Source organism: Sus scrofa, chromosome 1 (assembly GCF_000003025.6).
Source record: "Sus scrofa isolate TJ Tabasco breed Duroc chromosome 1, Sscrofa11.1, whole genome shotgun sequence".
Taxonomy (NCBI): domain Eukaryota; kingdom Metazoa; phylum Chordata; class Mammalia; order Artiodactyla; family Suidae; genus Sus; species Sus scrofa.
In genome coordinates this window covers 104,896,478-104,918,133 of record NC_010443.5, presented here as the reverse complement: position 1 = coordinate 104,918,133, position 21,656 = coordinate 104,896,478, and the positions used below count along the sequence as shown (strand labels likewise).

At 38.5% G+C, this 21,656-nt stretch overlaps 1 protein-coding gene across 26 annotated transcripts in view; it reads left to right on the top strand.

The window, feature by feature from the left end:
* The window catches only part of TCF4 (transcription factor 4), a 361,111-nt gene that overhangs the window by 161,786 nt on the left and 177,669 nt on the right, over positions 1 to 21,656 (top strand). For 22 of the 26 annotated variants that reach the window (XM_021093491.1, XM_021093499.1, XM_021093587.1 and 19 more), the window contains one exon: positions 21,379 to 21,443. In XM_021093491.1, the coding sequence (XP_020949150.1) occupies positions 21,379 to 21,443 (65 nt within the window). Of the gene's footprint in view, positions 1 to 2,724; positions 2,906 to 20,453; positions 21,267 to 21,378; positions 21,444 to 21,656 lie in introns of those variants that run through there. The other 4 variants (XM_021093529.1, XM_021093553.1, XM_021093539.1 and 1 more) reach the window with 4 other exon arrangements.

Here is a 21,656-nt window from a genome sequence, read left to right as displayed (position 1 = left end):
CTGAGCATATTGGGATATAAATCCCTTCAGCTATTTTGCAGTCACATAGTTATTCTTGGTAGGGTTTGAGTGCTTTCCTAAACTCCTCTTCATCCCCACCTGGGCAAAATAAATGATAAATTGTTGAGAGCATTCAGTCACTGAAGAAGCAGTGGTCTCGTCTCTTGAAGCTGGGGTATGTGTCCATTTTTAGTTCTTTGAATAAATGGAGTTGATTCCTTATAATATTTGTGCTCTATCAACAGATCTCAAAAACTTGGCTGTACATTACCTAGGCTTAAGAAGGAGTTCATGATTAAAGACTATATTAAATTTATTTATTTATGAAAAACCACTCTTTTTCTGATATGATGTGATGAGATCTTTTTTCAAAGGTGTAGGTAGGTGGGCTTCAGTGCCTTCTGTTGGCTGCTCTCTCTCCCACTGAGAGACTGTGTGTGTGTGTGTGTGTGTGTGTGTGTGTGTGTGTGTGTGTGTGTTAAGGAACGGAAAGCTGAAGGCTACCTGAAGTTAGACTGAGAATTATGAATCCTGAGTTTAAAACAGGGAGCCTGTCCTTAACTTGTTGTGTCTGAGTTGGTATTTCTGTTGTGTTGCCAAGATAGCCATAGCTCATGACCCTTGCAAATGTACGATTTCATGTGGGTTCAGTGATTTCTGGATGAGTCTGTGACACAGGATGCCAAAGGCCACGGAGATTATTTAAGACACAAAATGTCAGAAGAGAGTTGGCTCCTCAGAGGCTTTTGAGTTACAAGGGTTTCATCTGAATCCATTTTGAGGGGCATTGGAAAGTACCGCTCACCCCTTCCAATTCATTAATTCCTAACGTTTCCATCACATTGTGACTTTGTCCAGCTCCCACATCTTTCTTCCTCACAGGCAAGAAACTCCCAAGCAACATTTCTCTGTCTGATGGCAGACAGTTGGGGTGCTGCAACCAGGCAGTCACCCTTAAAAATTAATGAGCTTAATGATGGTTCGGAGAAGTGATTGTGATGGTGGTCCGGGAGGGAGGGGCCGGGGGATGGCAGAAGGAAGAAGGCTGGGCTCCTCCTAAGTGACAATGATGGGAGCCCCTGTCCTTATCTCCCCTCCCCACTCGCCCTCCCCCCCTTCTCCCCCCCGAGTCACCACCCCTTCCATCTTCCCCTCTTCACAGGAGCCACAGCAACTAGAAAGACAGGGCGATTATGAAGACGTCAGTTGGAGCGTAGGCAGGCGAGAGGGGCGCAGCGCTCCAGATGAGGTCCGGGGGGAGCTGAGGAGGGTCACTCATGGACGACCGTGTGTGTGTGTCTGACAGACTGTGAAATGGTGCGTTGTTGCACGGCTGCGCTGCACCTGGGCCCTTCATCTGTGATTGATTGGTTTGGTCATGTGTAATGGTCCCATCTGCTCTGTGTTGTTTTTCTTTTTTTACTTATAAACACCGTTCCCAGCGGCTGAGAGAGGATGAGCTATGTTTTGTCATCTTCACTTACACTTTAGCTCAAAAAAGTGGTCAAGTAGGTAAGCTCTAAAGTCTATCCAAGTAATGTAGCGGCAAAGTCTGGGTTTCCCCCTTTGCTTTTGTGTGTGTGTGTGTGTGTGTGAGAGAGAGAGAGAGAGAGTATGTGTGTATTTGTGTGCGTGCGTGCGCGGGCATGTGTGTGCGCGCCCTCCTGCGCACGCGTGTGTGCTTGGAGTTTTCATGCTGCCTGTTAATATCCGAATAGTTCATGAACCACGGAAGACCAAAAAAAATGCAGAAATGATTTGCACAGATCTGTGTATTGTGACTCTTGCTGCAGCGAGGAGTTTTTTTTTTTTTTTTTTTTTTTTTTTTGTAACAGAGCCAATACTTAATTAAAACCGCTGACATCATGGTGTTATAATTAAGCGTGGCATTAATTAAGCTGGAATAACGATTTTTTTTTTTTATTAAGAGCTGCTTCTATTGTATAAGACTGTTATCAGCTAAAACCAAAATAATTTTAGAGCAAAAATGAATTCCCTCTAAGCGAGCCTTTTTCAACTTCCCCAAAGTCCGGTCTCAGGACTGTCGTCATCAGGGCTGTGTGTCTGTGTGGATCTGTGTGGGTCTGTGTGTTGGGTGGTGTTGTGATGGGGGGAGAGTGGAAGTGAAATTTGTTTTTTTTCACCCAAAAATGCTGATCGGCTCCTGGCATTCTGATGGCTAATTATGCATCGGAGAGCTTCGACAGCTGCATTCATCATCATAAAATGTAATAATTAATGACATTCCAACAAAGAAAAATATGCAAATGAGGACTCATTAGCATTTTCATATTCAGCTTTGATAATGCTTTTGCTGACAAGGTTGTAATTAATGAAAATTCATGTCGCAGTCAGGAGATTGGATCGGTTTCATTCCGCTCACAATTCCCAAATGCTTGCATTATGGAAAATCGGCAGCTCTGCCAACTTTTCAGGGAAGAAAAAAACACACACACACACTAAAAGCACCAGATGCAAATTAATGGTAGGGAGTCTTTAACTCTTTAAATCACCCCCCTAAATTTCCATCATAGGAAACATGTGATGAGTTTTAAGCTTAAGAACCAGATTCTTTTCTTATAAAAGAAAAAAAGCGATGAAAGTACTTTTGTGACCAAAGTCTGAGAATTTCTGCCAAACTTGAAAAAAAAATTAAAAAAAAAAACACTTCCACCTTTTCCCCTCTTTCCTTTTCCCTTTCAAGACTATTTAAATTGACATAGTAAGACATGTTAGGACAGCCAAGCCCCAGCGTGTTGCGTTCTGTCCTCTAGCTGGCACATTTACGGCAGGACGGTTTATTCATCCTGAAGCCTTTTGGAGACACCTCACCTCGTATTTGTGCTTCCACCTTCCGGTGCCTCCCTCAGTGTGTGTGCTACCCATAAGGTCGAAAGAAAAGCAGGTATTCGATTTCTCTATTCAGGGTGGGATTTTTTTTTTCCTTTTTTAGATGATTTTTTTCCCTGTGCTTTTTCTTTTTAATCTATTCCCTTTGTGGTTTAGTGTAAGAGTTTGGGAATGTGCCCACAATGCTCTCACTCGACACTTCTGGTTTAGTGTTGGGCTTCAAACGTAATTTTGAGAGACACTGGTGCAGTCAAAATGTATACCCCAAAACTCCAGAACAGAGATATTGATCAGCATTCTATTTAGAGAGCCATTAATTTATAAACCCTCTGTGTGTTGCCTTCAAAATGTGGGAGTGGAGTTTGGCAAATAACCATTTGGTGCCAACCTGGTACCATGTATTGTCAGACTAGCCTAAAGGTAAACTGAAAGTTATACCTCACTTTCAACACTAGAAAGAGAAAACCTAAAACGGAGTTCTGACCTGATTTCAGATTTGATCTTCAGGTTAAAAAAATGATTATGATTAAGTCAAATCTTTTTGCTGAGACAGACGCTTTGTAAAAAGAAAAAAAAAAGTTTGTATAAGGATTAAGAGGAGGGGAAATGAAAGCATATTGCTTTAAAAATTGTCAAGTTTATAAGCATTTTCACTCTCAAATGATATAAAACAACTCCCAGGCGGTTCCTAAGATGCTGTTTCCTGTTTATTTAAAGTTAAATTACAATCCCCAAAGTTGCTAGCCAAGCACAGATAATCTAAATATGCTTTGTTTGGGGAAGATAGAAACTTTGATAGGTTAGGTTTTATTTTTTAGATTATCTCAGTGAAATAGAAAGGATCATCAGTTATTTACCGAAAATTTTAAAGTGAATCTTTTTTTTTCTATTATGCAATTAAGAATGACGACATTTTTATTCCTCATTAATCTTTTAGAAATTCCAGAAACAAAATTTTATTTCAGTCTCTTCCTTTTTCCAACTTTTATCACAGTTTGTGCATGAACATGTGTGTGTATAAATGTCTGAAGGTTATGGTGTTCGGCTCTGTCCTCTTTCCTTAAAACTCTATTGCGTTAAACTAGCAGGCAGTAGAGGTTTTTTTTTTTTTTTTTTCTTGTAGTTTACTTCTTTTTTATGTGGGCAAACTGCCCATCCAGATGGTAGAATTTCACCTGTAAGCAATCTGAAATGATAGGTTAATTTTGACATTTTATCAAGCTTTTTTATATTCTTTTCATACAGTACAACTAAGTACAGAGTAACTACTCAGGATGATGTCTCCTTTTTTTCTTTTTCTTTTAAAGCTCTTCCTGCTGTGATTGGGTCTTCCCCATACCCTCCAAATCTGTATTTGGGGCTCAATTAAAATCTGTGGCTTTAGGCACTTTGCTGCCATTGTCAAAACCACACCTGATGAAATCTTTGACCACTTCTAATATACGTAAATGAGGAAGTGATGGCAGAAGTGAAGGAACAAGTGTCGATGAGCAGGTTGGTGGTGGAAAAGAAGATCCTTTTAATTGTAGAAGCTCAGCGTTCCACTGGCTTTGATAAATTCACTGTTCATCTTCTCCTCCCACCAAATTTACAACTCCTGCTTTACTAAGAATGCCTACCTTGGTGCTAGCAAGCGGAAACCTGAAATTTGGTTTTGTTTTCATTGTGGGTTGCCTCTGGTGGCTTCTGTGACAGAGCAAACTGGAGAGGCTTTGAAATGATTTACTGACCCGTTATCAAGGAGTCCCTTTATTTCTCCAAGAAGGTTTTGGGGTGCTTACGAAGTAGGGCATGAAAGGGAAGGGGAACACTGGAGCTTCTGTACAGTAATGGTAATCACCCTGTATTGACAAGTTAGTTTTGAATGCTATCCTCTTGTTTTTATTTCTAGAAATCATTTGTTGGTATGAATTATTTCTGGTGTTATTTATACAAATAAAGATGGTTCTAGGGGCATCTTCTTCCTTGGCTTATTCCCTTGAGAGAACGTTTTTGAAAGTATGCCACTAAGGTTATACCTGTTAAGATTTGGGACCCTGGTTGTGGCACTGTTGGTTGCTTTTTCCGCTTCCTGTTTTGCAGATGTTAACTCCTTTGGGTTTTGTTTTGTTTTGTTTTTAAGTGATGAGATTTTCACTGTCCAGCAGCAAGCTCCATTTACTGGAGTTATTGAGCTTTGAAATAGGAAATCTGTGGGTGATCAGTATTACCCTCCCCAGAAGCTATGGCTTCAGTCACAGAGAATTACTGCCCCATGACTGAAAATTTTAAAGTTGTTGTTTCATTAAAACATCTGTAGGTTTTCCTTCAGGTATTGCAACAAAATCCACATTTGTTTGTAGCCAGGGAAGCCAGTGTTCCTGGCCTTATTCTCCTCTAGTTGATTCTCATATTTCCCTTGCAAACTTTCCCATTGGTTGGAGTCTGTGGAGAGATTTCAGTGGCTGGCTGGTGGAAATGTTTGGGAGAACATTTGCGTATCAAATCAGCCTAGATATTTGCAATAAAATGTTTGAGAAAAAAAATCCATTTAGGATTAGGAAGTAACTGCTTTAAACATTTTAAAAGCATTAGTGATTTCCCGGAGTATGTTATTCATGAGCCGAGACCTAACCTGATTCTCAAGGGTCAGGCCAGAACCTATATTTTTAAAATATAGATAGTGAATATAGATAAAAATGTAAGATAATGAACGTATCGCTTTAGGATTAAGATCTGTACCTCAATGCAGTATAGAAATTCCCCTCAAATTAAAAGACACTGCATATCCAGAAATTGTTTATGATTTAGTGAACCTGTAAAACACAAGGTGTAGGAAAAGGGCCTCATTCTTTTCCTCCTTTATATAATGTTCCCTCCATAAAACACAATTGTATTGTAGTGATGTGACCTTTGGTTCTGCTGGAGTCCATAAGCTTTCTCTTAGTGGTGAGGATTTGAATGTCAGATCTTTCTCTTTTTTCTTAGTAAAGAATTTAAGGTGGCATTTTGGTGTTCAGATTTATTAAGTTTTAACTGCATTACACTGATGGGTTGGAAACATAGAAAACTCAATGCAGGTCAATGTTTCCCATTTGTTAACAATGTAGGAGTTGAGCATTGACAGTTACTGTACTTAAAAACCCCCCGGATCAGGTGTTATTTTACCATCTGGACATTTTAATTAGTAATAAAAATGTGAATCTGGATGCATAGAAATAGGATCCACAGTACACGGTGGCTCATGCACTCTGTTGGTGTTGAGGTGTGCACAGCTACATTGTGTGTGTGTGTGTGTGTGTGTGTGTGTGTGTATGCATGTGCTGTGCGCACACGCCCAGGTTTAAGTGTAATTGTGTGTTGAGTATGTGTTCATTCCTTTTAGGAAGCCCAAGCAGAGCATTCTGGTGTCTTTTTCAAACTGTGCACTCTGGCAACACCAAAAAAATGAGGCTACTTTTCTTGAATAAGAAGTAAAAATGTGCAATAACTGTACTTGCATTCCTAAGTAATAACTCACCTACATCTTTTTAATGCTCATACTTCCTCATGTAATATATGGCATGACAGAGCAATACAGTGTTGACATTAGAAGTAGGCTTGGGCAAAAGATGTGGCTCCTCCATTTGATAGCTGTGTGCCCTAAGACAAATATATCAACCTCTCTGAGTCTTCCTTTTTTCTCACAGACAGAATGAAAGTATTAATGATAATAGTTATGGTATCTAACAGTGTTATGACGATGCCTATAAGAGCATGTATGTAAAAGCACTTGATAAAGCTATAATTGATTTTTGATACCAGTTACCAGTCATAACTCACATACCATCCTCATAAGTCAATATATTGTCTCATATTAAAAAATAAAGGAGATGCAAATATAACAACAGTAACAAATGTAGTAACTTTAGGACCACCAGAAAATGTGTTCATCATTTTCAACATGAAGCAAAGTGACCCATTTTAGCAAGTATCTGGATATGTTCTTTGAAATAATGTTATTTTTAATTAAGGCAGAAGTGGGTACATTTGAGGAAAATAGTGACCCTCTGGAGAAATGGAGAGTGAAAATAGTTTAGGGAAATGAGTCTTAGTGTCTTCTCATTCGTAAAGATGCATACGTGTTCCTCTTAATCATTCTGAATTTCATGTTTGCAAACCAGTGTGAATACTTAAACGATAGTCATTATTGTTTAGAAAAACCTATCCATTACGATTTACACACACATACACACACACTGTATTATATGTAAATTTGCTCAAGAAGGCAGCACCCAGGAAGTGAGGGTGTTGATCAAATTACTGTTTGACATTGGACCAGATGAGTTTGGACACTTCTGTAGAAAGCTCTGTCAGATTTTATTACAGGTGCAGTTCACTTCCTGAACATTCTTCAGAAAGGATCTGTTTTCTTTACTTAAACGAATGCTACGATGGACTACTGTGGTCGAATGATGCTATTTTGGTCATTTCATCAATTTCATCTTCCTCTCCCTTAATGGAATAAATGCTTACTTTGATTATAATTCACATTTTATTTACTTTCCATTACATTGTTTCTCACAACAAATATTTATTATTAGAGCCAGCCTGGTTTTAATCTGTGTCTTAGAAAGCTTTTAAGACTTGAATCTGGAACATGGGATTAGCAGAAGTAGACAGAGTTCCTTTTTGGTGAAGTGCTAGGAGGAGCTAAATTCAACTGAGGCAGCCTTCAGTTCATTAACTTATCTGGTCAGTATTCAGTAACCTACAGAAGATCCAGAAATGTGCCAGTTATGACTGTCCAGCTTCTCGGGTTTCTTTTTGGACTTGACATTGGAGGCTGGTTTCATTTAATGTCTTATCGCTTTCATTTAAACCTCCCAAGCTAAGGGCCAGTTTCATTTACATCTATTCTAATCTTGTGAGCAGAGAGACGCTACATATTATTTGGAAAGGAGGCAACAGGTCCTCCTCCTTGAAACTTCCTTTGGTAAAAATGGCCCTGTGTGTTGTCTTAACCTTTTAGAGTTCAGGGTTGACAGTCAGGAGATGAGAAAGAAATCGGAGGACTCCTTTAAAAATTATCTCCTGAAAGGGATTCGTCTAAAAAGGGGGCAGGGAGGAACAGCATTTGAAATTTAATAAAAAATAAAATAAAATTCAAAGTAAAGTCTGTAGCCAAACTCCGTAATTGTGATGCATTTGCCGAGTTGCCCTCTTCCGGCGTCGGGCCTGCTCTGATGCCATATGGCCTACCATGGAACATTTAACTTGTCAGAGATAATGGATTGTCCTGGAAGCAGATTTTTGCTTTGAGCATTCGGCTCCTTTCTTGCATTTCACTCTCAGCTCCAGGCTGCAGGATGAAGGATTGTGGTGGAAATGCGAGGAAGGGACACACAGTTGATTCCCCTTAAGAGAGTGACCTATATGCCACAAAATTTTACCCACGCAAAGAGGCATTATCCCCATCACTGGCCTTAGCAAGCTGCATGTCAGAACCATTTAAATTCGCCCGGACTTAACAGATTGTGTACACATTTCAGCATCGAGTGCCTAGCAATCATAAAACATCATCATTTTAATTTATGCAAAAACAGTGTAGCCACATAGGCCAAAAGGTAAGTATTATTTATCATGACCTGCATGTAACCTAAACCACCTGGTTGGTAGATTCTGTAAATTAAGTTTAACTCTCAAATCTACTGAGAATGCTTAAAAAAAAAAAATTACCTGATGGCCACATTATGTGGCTTCATTTTTTTGTTTGGTGAATGAGGTGAGGTTGAAGCAATCACTTAGGTGGATGGACAAGTAGCAACTAATTATTCTGCTAAGCTCTCCGTCTTAAAACTTAAGTGCAAACCTTCAGTTTATTTTAAGGTACTTGAAATTAGAGGTTACACAGCCTGTGGATTATTTAATTTTTTTTCTGTAAATGTAGAAAATATGGTATCTGATGTTGGTATTAATTTGCTGCTTTCATGAGGTAATTCATATTTTTTTCTTTTTCAATTGTTATATTGTTTCTGAAATCATAGACTCTGAAAGTGCTAGGAGGAGTCTGTGACTTTTGCATCTATAGGAAAACTTCCTCTAAAAGGATAAGCAGTGCCCTTTCTACACATACCTGTACGTACATAGATGCAAGGTACTATGGTATAATCTACTATATAGATTCTGGTATAATCAACTATCACCCCACAGCTAATATTATAATACAAAGACCCAGAATAGACAACTTACAAAGAATCAATCAAGCACAAACCAGTGAGAAAATAAGTTAACTTGAATATCTCAATTTAACCATAAATTGTACATATTTGCTCTCGGGTTACAAAAATTAATAGATTTGTATATGACACACAGAATTACTCTAGAAGAAACTCTGTTTGCAGAGGGTAATTTAATATACTCACCAAAACATGTGTGTTTATGTATTAGAAATTTCATATTTAATTTACTTCTACAGTTTTGTGTTTTCGAGATGACTCTTAATATAGAGCAGTAAAAAACTGCAGTAGCATTAAAAATTGATATAACTTCATTTCTGAAGAAAGAAGAATTACTTTGTTTCAATGAACAACTTTCAATGAAGCATTTAAGAAATCTCTGTTAAAGTCAGTATTAAATACTAAAGTGTGCTTGTGCATATTTCTTACTAATCCTAAACCGAACACATTTGTTTTATTAATGCCTCTGATAGGATGATTTTTACCCCCTCCCTGTATTCAAATTTTTGTCCATTGAGGGTGGTGCCTGGCCAGAGCCAGCTCTTGTTGGGACATGTGCGCCCTCTGCTGGCTGCTCAGATTGGAACCAGTTGGTATGTGGGGTTTTTAATTTCTTTTACTTTTCAAGGTTGGGGTTTTTTTTGTTTTTTGTTTTTGTATTTTTGTATGACTAATGAGATATTTGCAGTGATTATAAATTTGTAGGTTAATATGAAGTATGGTCATCAGTTTTCATTAGGAAATGAAGGGCCTTTTTTGTTTTAGGCTTTTTTGGGGGGAGGTTACTTTTGCTCAATAGGCTGTTGATAGCACAAATAACATGTAAAGTATATGCCACTCTTGAGTTAGTAAGTGGTTGTTTTCATATGACTATTAATCATTATTTCCGTTGCTTTCATAGTTTCTCCTGGCCTGATTACATTCTTGTTTGACTAAGTTGGAATGGCCTTAAAAAAGAATCCATCATTGAAATTTTGAAACATGGCTCCTTATATGTAGGTCATGCCTCAAAGAGAGCTCCCTGATAGCCTTGACTGTTTTCACTTTCTTTGTGAAGGAAAATGAGCATGCATTTACATCATAGTGGTTTATAAAGATTTTTGAGTTCCTTGCAGACCAGATTAAGCTCTCCTCCCTGAGAATCAGAGTTGGAGGGGAACCTTTTGTGTTTCATTTTGCTTCTTTAGGTTGTTGTTTCTAGAGTGTCAGATGTTAAAGAAGCAAATCATTGATGGTCTCTTTCTTCCTAGGTTGTAGGATGAAATTATAGAAAGGCAGTTACAGAGGGAACATCTTGCCTGCTCACCATTGCTCAGATGGAGGGTATCCTTGGGTCTTAGTACTGAAGACCAGGGCACTGTGTAATGAATATGTGTTTAACATAGCAATTTTTGTTGACAAGTTTCCATCAAGTTCTTTATAAAAATTAATTATGTATAAGAGAGTTCTACATATCTCTGAAATGATTGAATCAGTTCACTGAGTGCTCTGTGGTGATCCTTATAGTTCTCTTATCTTTGCAAATTTCTCTAAGTTGTAAACAGATTCCATCAAAACACCCAAATCAGCTTCCCGATGTATGAAATGATCAAAGACCTTAGAGCTAGAGAAGCAGGGAAATGTCATCTAAGTTTTTCAATACCAGTTACCTTCAGATGTTTTGGATAAATCATCTGAACTTTTATTTACTTTGATTTATTTAACATTGTCAAATAGTCATGAACTACATTCTAGTGGCTATCCAGTTCCTACTAAATCTGTTATAATGGCATCTTGTGTAGAATCTCAAATGTACATCTTTCCTGTGGTCGCCTGTTGCCATGCGGGAGTTGTTTTAGGTGTTCTCTGTGCTTCTCATTATTCTCATGATTCCTCTTACAGTGTACATTATTGGGTTTGCTCCCCAGCAATTCACCCATCTAAACTCCTAATTTCTAAGAGTAATGTCCCTTATTGAAGTATAGTTAGCCAATGGTAGGTACACATAGGCACCCAACAACTATTTCCTTATCTCATGTTGTTTGGACATCTTTCACAACTCTTCAGAGGATCATTTTTGCAAGCTTCAGGACTGAAAATTGCTGTCTGTAAGCATCTGCTCCACGTGATGTATTTTATTTTCTTGCATATTTTTGATAGGATGCGGTCACTGTTGTGACTACGCCCCTTCTCTCTCCTTCCTCCATTCTTCCTCCTCCCTCATCATCATTTCCTCTGCCTCTCCCCTTCCTTCCTGTGTCCCCCTCCTTCCTCTCTTGATTTAGTCATGATCATACATTCAGCAATCCGGAGGTTTTTCTCAAACATCCTAGTGTGGGACTCAGTGGTTTGTGTAATTTTATCCGTGAACCATCACCTTCCTTGAAGAGCAGGTTCAATGGTTAGCAGTCCTCCTACTCTGCTCTCTGAATGCCCTGAATTGTATTTTGAATTATGGGCTCTTCCACCCGAACTTCTCAGTAGTGTATGTTTAGTAATATAGACCCTATATAATCTAAGACTATAGAAATGGTCATCGAATATATTACAAATGATAATATATGTTTCCCTAAGTTGTAAACACATTTCATCAAAACCCCAAACCAATCTCCCAATATATGAAATGATCAAAGACCTTAGAGCTAGAGAAGCAGGGAAATGTCATCTAAGTTTTTTGATAGCAGTTACCTTCAGATGTTTTGGATAAATCATCTGAATTTTTATTTACTTTGATTTATTTAATATTGTCCAATAATCATGAACTGCATTCTAGTGGCTATCCAGTATATATACTTAGATTATCTTCTGCCTGTGGCTTAAAATGTTACTTATATACATTTGTGTATATGTGTAAGTATAGTACATTTGTATAAGCTGCATTAAAAATTTTTTTGAAACCCCCACCTCCCTTATTTTTGTGCATTCTTGATTATCATATCAGTGCTTGTGGTTCCTTCAAGAGATGATAATGGTTATATTCTAATTGTTAGTTGTGAGCTCAGCTTGGAAACTGAGGCCATCCCCTCAATGTCATGGCTCTAAAATATGTAATTTTCTCATATAGACTCTTTGTAACAAACGTAATATTCAGCCTTTGCCTCTGTGTTCTGTTCTGCTGTACCTAATCTGGAATTTGGTCATTATTATTTTTTACAACTAATGTTAGTAAGGCTCAGAACATCAGTTTAATGGGCAGCACATAATTTATTGCTAAAGGCGATTTGCGTGGTGAGACTTAGCTGCTTATTTTCTTAAAATTTGCTGATAAATTCTAAAGAGTTGAGCAAGCAAGTCTTCCTCCTATGATACTGTCTCTGCTGCATCTGGCTGGGAATGTCATAGAGCTCTTCCAGAGGAATCAAAGAACCAGACTTCTTCCGCTTACATGGAGTTTAATGTCCTTAGTAGAGCATGGGCATGGGGAATAGACAGGGAAAGAGCCCTTTTAGGTTAGCAAACCAAGGCAGGTTCGCTGGAAGTTAAGCCTAGAGTCTAAAGGTGACTCTGTCTTGGGGAAGGAAGCAGGAGGGGACCAGTGGATCTGATAGAAGAGGGTTTTCCTCTCACATCCAGGACACTTATGTCTTGGAATTCTGTTGTTTGTTAGGGCCCTCTACTTGGTAATGTGAGATGAATTTCTTTAAAACCATCAGTCTTCATGAGTGGAGATGAACACATGTAAAGAGTTAGTGCACTTCCAGAAAAAGGCTTCTCTAACCCATGGAAAGGACCTGTCTGAAAGGATCTTGGAGATCAACACATGTTTGCTTTTGAAAAATCCAGCTAAATAGGTTGGATTGAGTAGTCATGGATTTTTTTTGCTGTTGTTTTTGTTGTTGTTATCTACCAGGTTACCAAGTGTATTGGAATTTCCTCTGATGTAACCTGAAAGACTAAATCAGTCCACATAAATCGATTGTTCTTATCCCTGACTTGGTAGACAAATCAGTGGACTTTTATTTAAAAAATAGAGATTCCTAGTCACTTACGATGGAGCATGATAATGTGAGAAAAAAGAATGTATACATGTATGTGTAACTGGGTCACCTTTCTATACAGTAGAAAATTGACAGAACACTGTAAACCAGCTATAATGGAAAAAATAAAAATCATTATAAATGAAAAAAAGGAAAACAAACAAAAATAAAAATATAATATAGAGATTCCAAACCCCATTCCACTGAATGTAAGTACCCCGAGGTACAAAACCCAGGTATCTATTTTCAGAAAAGTTTTACTAATGATTCTCATGATCAGCAGGGGTTCTGAGCCATAGAATTGCATTGCAGGGGCTAGGGGGTATGCTTTTCTGTACACCCATCCTATGTCTTCCTTTCCTCCTAAGACTATAGCAAAAATCTTTAATTTCTACTTGCGTTTGATACCTTTGGTGTGGATGCAAGATTGACCATTTTTCATTTTTATTTGAAAAAGTATTCCATTTCTTCAAATTAAAAAAAAAAATAAGATTTCAAGTACATATGTTGTTTCTTCAGAGGCTCCCCACAGTCCTTCATTGCCTTGGTTCTACCCAACCACCATAGACACAAACCACAATAAAAATAGACAGCAAGGCAGGCAGAACTGTTAAGACCTTATTCACATAAAGCCGGTAGTAAGTTACTCATTAGAAGTAAGTTGAGTGATTTCAGGGTTAGGCTTAGTCCTTCAGGTCTCTAGGGAACCCTTGTACAAATTGCTGATTCAGAAAATCATTACTCCGGTGGCTCAAGTGGCACTTTAGTGGCCTTAAAGAGTTATTTGACACACCTCCCCAAACAACTAAGTTATCCCCATGATTATGTTGATTAATTGCACACTCTGTGGAATTAGTGTTATTTTCAATGAAAGATTTTCCTGCATTGGGAAAAGAAAGCATAAACCTCACATGCTTTAATTTGATAATGTGTGTGCTTTTCCGCTTCTCCTAGGCATGACACCGAGCGAGGGGATGGTTTGGCTGTTGTGTCTAGGGTGGGATAAGTAATCCAAGGCAAAACTTTAGTGTTGCATCAGGATGGTGACTTTTGGTGTACCAGAGGAATGGTTGCTCAAAATGTTGACCAGTTCTAACATTTTCATCCATCAAAGGACTGGATGGATGAAAGGACTGACTTCGAATTGAGTTGATATTATTTGAGGAGAGAGCTGTGTTCCACAGGGAGAAAAAGATGAGTGGAATAATCTTTGTTACCATGATAGATACTGGTCAGACATCTGGAATACTCCAAGAAGAGGTGGCATAATGTGAAATGGGTTTTGGTACAGAAATTGGTAGTTTACGTTCTAGTTTCAACTCTTAATATCTGTATACCTTCTTTTATTGCTACAAACAGGTTACCCTTTCTTAATTTTAGTGACCTCATCTGTCAAATAGGGGTTAAAATGCCCATCTAAGGAATTCTTAGGGTGTTGTCTTAAAAAATGTAAGCTAAATTGCTTTGTATGCTATATAGGGCTTTACAAACATGAGGGCTTTAAGGAGAATTGAATATAGATTCTAAACCATGTTCAGAATCCCCCCAAATGAAGAGTTTTGATGAAGTCTCAAGATACTCTTAAGTGTATCTGGAATTTTGGTACACCCACTGTTTTGAAGGCTGTGCAGTGTCTAGACGGGATGAGGTGAATCAATGACAAAAACCAGCCAAAACTCATAATTTTCTGGGGCAGAGCTCTAGATCATTACTGAGTGTTCTATTTTGATGATTTAACAACATCCGTGAAAGAGAGAACTAATGCTAGTCTTTCCTGGGAACGTGGCTCACCCCCTATTTCTCATCATCCTTTGCTGCAAACTCCGTATCTAATCACTTTTTCCCTGAATTTCCTTTCTGTTCTCAATTTATAAAGAGGAGGAAGAGAATTTTCTAGGTTCTGAAATGACTTTTTTTTCCCCCTGCTAAAATTGAGTTGTAATTCTTTTAGCATGAAATTTACTAAATTTGAATTTTTAAAAGCCTCCTGGAATAGTAAGATTCTGCAGAAGAGAACCAATGGTCTTCTCTGAAATTTAGAAATCAGGAAAATGACCTTAACTTCTGATTTCTTATAAACCCAGGCTCCTTACCTCCATGCCAGGGTCAGAGAAACTTAAAGGTGACCAGCTAGTCAGAACCGCAAAGGTGTATCTGCCTGGAAACATCACAAGTCGAAAATCTTCTCTAAGTCAGTTAAAATAAAGTTGAATCTTTAAACATACATTGTTTATTTGACAGAAGATTACACACACACATATAAACCCAGTGTATGCTTTTAAATGCTTTTTTATAATAATAGTTTTCAGAAATTCATCAGAATTTATGTTAATAGACAAAAAAGATGAGGGCAGGTATGGGTATTCAAAAGTATAGAAAAGATTACATTAAGTGAAGTTAAAAGTCTTTACTACAGGACTTTTCAGAGGCTTTAACGTGCTAAGATTTGATGTCAATTTCCAGGGGCAGGGGAGGGATATAGACAGTTTGACATTTCCTGGGCTTTTAATTTGCCTCCCCCCACCTTTTTTTGGTTTTTTTTTTTTTTTTTTTTTTGAAGTCTGTTGTGGGACTACTGTTCCACAGATGACACTTGTGAGTGATGTTATATTGTCCTATATTACAATTTTATTTTTACTTTCACTCTTCTCTGTGCATTAATATGAAGTCATATTCTTCACATGTGGAATGAGTAGAGATGCTTCCAGTTAATGTGGAGATGGTTGCAGTTTATTGTATGACGTCACAGATTCCGCTGTACATCATTTGCACATCTATAAAGTACCTAGAGACCTTTTAGGAGTAAAACACCATGTAAATGTAAATGATCACCACCTCTAAGACACTTTCATTAATTTCATATCAAATTCATGAGTGTTTTGAGCTCTGGGGTTTGAGTCTTCAGTATCGGGCTTCTTGCTTATTTGTAGTTTGTTTTTTTCAGAGTTTAAATACTAGTAGTACAGAACAAGGCAAAGAGCACAGCAGCCTTGGGAATCAAACTGCCAGTGTTTGAATGCTGGCTGGAATATTTACAGCCTTGGTGACTTTGGGCAGTTTTCAGTGTCACAGTTTTCTCATCTGTAAAATGGTGTTTATATTACCTGTCTCACAAGGTTGTTGGGTGGATTGAATAAATCAGTCTACATAACCTTTGGCGTAGCGGGTAATGCATGACAGGGACTCAGGTATTCTTATATGGGCAAGGGAGACAAAGGCAGGCATGGAAAAGGTGGAAGAACTCTAAATAGTAACCTCATGTGTATTTTCAGAAGACTAAGCATTCCAGTTGTTGTTTAAGGAAATACTCTTTTCAATACGTGCCCCTTCCCCCCAGAAGTTAATAACCAGCGATGGGTCGGGGTCGGAGTTGGGGACAGGGACAGAGATTTAGTCTGACTTGAACATGGTTGTGATGTGTTCCTCAGACTGATGGCAGGGAACAAAAGGCTGGCTCCTTAGTTCCCAGAGTGAGAATTAACAATGAAACAGCCTTGCTTGGTATTGTCCTGCAGTATCAGATTTTTTTTTTTTTTTCTTATCAAGGCTTTTCATAGGATGTTATGCTCCACTGTATACGTGCATCTTTTTCAGGGGATGGTGAAACACTTAAGCATTTGTATGTAGTATTGACAGTGGCCTTTTAAGAATGACAGACTAGAAACCCAAACGTGGCCTTGTTATTATCCTACTAGTCACCCGTGGGATCTTTTCTGCCACGGCTTATCTCCAGAAATCATGTTATGGGTAAGTGGTTCTTGTCTGTCTCTTGCACCTTCCAGTTGGATTAAGACCGTCCAGGTATAGTCATCTACCAAAGGTGATACTTCTTAGATGTATCCCTGTGAATGAATGAACGAACTTCTAAGACCATTTTTTCCTTCCTGTAATGTGTTCTTTCTCATCCAATTCCCATGGCATTCCCTTACAATAGGATACCAAGGATATATTGGAAGAAAAATTAGAAGTCAAGTGAAAAATGATACAAGAATATAAAAGTATTAAGTTTAGAATTATATAAACATGAATCAATCATACTGCCCCCCAATTAAATTTTTTTTCCCTTATCCTTGGGGCAGCAAGATAAAGAATGATTGAATAAAACAGCGAAAGGATTGGCCTTTAAAATAATTGAAAGTAGCTTCTATTTTCTGCTTAGATTGAGTTTCTTTTTTTTTGCCCCCCCACAAGGGCAACAGAAGAAGCAAGTGACTCCTTTATCGATTGCCCATTGGTGCCATTTTTAATAATCAAATTTAAAGACAGGTTTTAGCAGCCTATGGGTTTGATTTGGATAGAACACATGTTGACTTTCCGGATTGTTTGCTCACTGTAGACGCCGCCTTGTCCTAGAGACGGGGCTGCGTGTGGAGCTCCTTTGTCTCCAGAAGGATTGATTGACGGATGTTGTGTCTGCTCATTTACAGCATTTTTCTTGTTTAATTTAAAAAATTGTGACATAGGATTTCACATTCCTTGTATACATCATTTTTGCAGAAGAAAAGTTGTTTAGCCAATATGTCGACTTAGTTTATGAAACCCCTCCTGTAGCTTTCAATCCACCTTCAGTGTACCCCACTAGGTCATATTATTCGTTTCACACACGGCAAATCGTCACCGGCAGCAAAATTTAACATTTGGTCCTTTTAGATATAAAAATGAATCAAATGCTTGACAAGATTTGTTTCTGGTGTATATTTCAGAATCCCCCCTTCCCTTGGTGGGCATACGACAAATGTTACTAACGGGTACTTTTAGTTTTTAAAATATGGACAACAGTACTCCATGCAGTAAAAGACTTGAGCGATTAATGCTACCCTTATGCCTCTTTTGAGTAGTTTTAGCCATGGGGCTTGGCACTGCCACCATTGTCTTTGTGCCAAAAAATATCCGCAGCGGCTGTCGCATTCTAGTACTGGAGGGTTGTCTCGAAAATTCCGCAGTGAACGCGCAGGGTTTGTTCATCACTGGTATCTCTTTTAAATATTGGGAAAAAATAGCATCTTTAGCTCTTTCAAAGCTCCGTTGTGGTTGAGGAGATGGGGGGATGTCGGTGGTGAAGGGTGGAGGAAAGAAGCTGTCCGCGCCAGCCCGTGGGTATAAGTGACAAAAATCCATGCCTGACGTAGAGTAAACACACATATTTAAGGGCTTTTGTGTTTGCGAGCACAGATAGTTACTTAAGAATCCTACTCAAACATGTTATCAGTGCTCTTGAAAATTTTGTTATCTGAAACAAATGTTCCAGTGCATTTTAAGCAGAAAGTCTACATCCAGACCATGGCTAATTTTTTTATGGACAATTTACACAAAAGATCTATGTATTTTTTTCCCCTTCTGGAAACTGAGGTGTCATTGTAAAATGGCTGCTTTTTGTCATTAGGAAATTGTAGGAATAGCTATGATATTTTGAGATATTTTGAGTTTGAGAAGGTGCTTGGGTTTATCCACAGTCCCTGATTATTTTGCTCCCAAACAAGGGGTTTGGGCTCTGAGGACAGATTTATAGTTGAATTGGGGAACAAAAAGATGTAATAAAGTTAAAGGCTTACACTATCAGAATGAAATGTGTTCGCTCATGATCTCTGGAGCGATCTATTTGATGGTAAAAGTGGATGCTACAGATGAGATCTTTACAAGGAGCATAATCCTTAAAAAAAAAAAAAAAAAAAAGGGGAAAAAAAAAGTGCACCTCCCAGCCTCCTGCTGGCTGCGCTGCCTCTTTGGTACCTCACAGACTTCGACAGAGTCCTGGACGGGTGCCCATTGATGTCATGGAAACACTCAAATTACTGAGAATGATTCATGTCTATGCTGGTCTCTTCTCCTCCCCCACACAAACAGGAGTAGATTTTTAACCCTGACAACTTGTAATTTGCAGTGGGTTTATTTTTGTATCTGGATAAATATTTTTTAACAAGCAAAATTAAGATGAAGCAGTCTGTATCTGATATGATAGTAAAGAATGCTGGGTCCGCGTAGCCAAAAGTACTTTGGGGACTCAGTGCAGCAGGAACCCGTCTTCTGCTCATCCCTCCCTCCCCTCGTCTCCCTTGCTCTCCTCTGTGCTTCCCAGGCCACTCTCTTTATTTCTGTCCTTTCCTCTCCCCTCTCTCCCTCTTTCTCATTTATTCTTATTCACGTTCATTCTTCCCCTCTCTCTCTCCCTTTCCCTCACATCCTTACTATTTGCATATTTGCATGAACTCCTTCTACCTTTAAAATAAAGAAAGGAATAGACCTAACTTATATATAAATTGAGACAAATCCTGGTAGGAAAATTCATCTCTCCAGGTCTTTGTGCCAGAGTCGAGTTGGGAAATAATGTCAGGTGGTGAAATTCTAGAGAGGATAGCTTCAGTAATTCCTTCTAGAGAAAGAAATAGATAGCCTTTCTTCCTTCAAACTGTATTTTACAATCCAGTTTTTGGAAATTACTGAAACAGGACACTAGAGGTTCAATTTCCTGGGAGGTCAGAGTAAATTCTGCCTTATCTCTCTCTCTTCCTATCTGTCTGCCTTTCTACTTACCTCTCTACCTGCCTTTCTGGTTGTTAAACAAGTGAATATTAGGTCAAAGTGAATTATGTTGTGGTTGTATTGAAGCTTTTTAGGTGCCAGAGCTCATAAAGGTTAAGTTTTTTTCTGTTAGTAATATTTATGAAGAGACGTTAAAGGCTATAAGTACCTTACCTCCGACTTTCACAGAAGAGTAGATATGTCTTTATGACCATTTATCCTTCTGAAACAGGCCAATGTGTCTTTTCTTTAATGCAGAATTCTCATACAATGAAAGTTATTCTCTTAAACCTTCCAGGACTGACAGTCTGCAAGATGGTGTCCTGTTTCTTGGAACTGAAACCAACATGGGCATTGATTTTCTACTTTACACTGAACACCATACCAGGAGTTGGGGGTGGCGGGGAGGGATTTTCCCAAGTGTGAGATTCATTTGAAGTCAGTGGAAAAGTTAATACTTGGGTAAGGAGGCTCTGAGAGGGTTAACATTAAGACTCAGGTTTGGCTTTCTTCAAAAATCCTCTTCCCTTTTGTATAGATAGTGACTTACATACAAGGTATGCTTTTGACCAGATGTAAGATTTATCAACAATATATTCTTTGTGTGGTGTTAGAAAGGTATACTTGAATCACACCATTGAATTAAAAGATTGAAATGAACACTGTTACTCCTAACACCTACGTTAACTTGAGTTGAGGTGAGGGGTGGGGGCGACTTGGGCATTGTAAACGTTAAAGGACCCATCCAGTCCCTCAAAATACTAGTTTTGAATTTTCCCATTGGAAAAAAGAATAGCCTAGGCCTGGGTGTAAAGCGTACGTTAAGTTCTAATCTCAAAGAAAAAATGTATCCTGCAATCTTGGGTGGGGTGGGGTTCGTGTTCTGGGCACGTGGGTGGCACTAGCCCTTTTTAACATCCTAGTGTGGATTGTTTTCTGTAGAGACTCTTTATATGTCATGAGGTTTAGTCTACTGCCTAGATCTCTTGTAATGTGGTTTCATTGTCTTTCGTGCTGATTATTATGACTAAACATACTTTTAAAAGAAACAAATGAGCAGCCTTGATGTTTATCCTTAGATAGGACCAAATAACATCCGAACCTTTAGATATCTCTGTAGAGCAGTCCACAGATAAACACTGGATTGTTCGAATTAGAACAAGACATTCGCGTTCCATTATCCCTTGTTCTGCTGGCTCTACTGGTGGAATCTGAAGTTGGGTTCAGAGTGGGCAATTTTTCAAAAGCCCACTTGCCCAAATATAAATGCCAGCATCATCTTGATCATGATAGGCTTTACCCCTAGGAGAGGGAGTTTCAATAAAAGAGAGATGGCGATAGAGGAGATACACAGAGAGAGAGAGACTCAGAATTTTGAATAGTTTCTTTGCTTTATTCACCATCTGGAGAGCCCTGATTGATTAGCTTTGGCCTCACCATTAAGTGTCAATATAATCAATGGGAATTACTAGGCTAGGGTCATTACATAGATAATTTGCCTGCTGTGTAAATAAAAATGAAGTTGTTTAAATTTTGTGGGAGAGAGAGAGAAAGTGAAAATAAGGAGTGACAGTTTGTTTGTTAGAGAAAGTGGAGGCCATTGGAATGACAGTTTTTGGAAGTGTGGAGCAGTTTGGCTAAGAATAGGAATGAAGGATATTTTTTTTCCAGTTTATCATAGCCAGAGTGAGGAAGTGTTATTCCCTCTCTTGCTTGCATACATTGCCAGTAGTGCCTACTTTACGTATGTAAACATCGGGGAAGAGAAGTGGCTGCCTGTTACCTGGAGGAGATTTTTCTTTTAAGGAGAAACTCAATTTACACTTTTTGTTTTGTTTGTTTGTTTCTTTTGGCAGGTAAAACAGAAAGGGGCTCATACTCATCTTATGGGAGAGAATCAAATTTACAGGGTTGCCACCAGGTAAGTGAGAACCTCGATTCTGGGGAAGGGCTGGGAGAATTAACCTGGTAAATCCGTTTGTTTTTGTCAATGAGATGATGCATTTTAGACTGTGGCACTCCGGCACTGACAGTCTGCCGACGCCTGTCCCTTTTAAAAAGTAATGAAATCACACCGAGGGTGGAAGTAATAAACACCTCATCGTATCAGAACTGTATTCACTGGCTTGTTGTT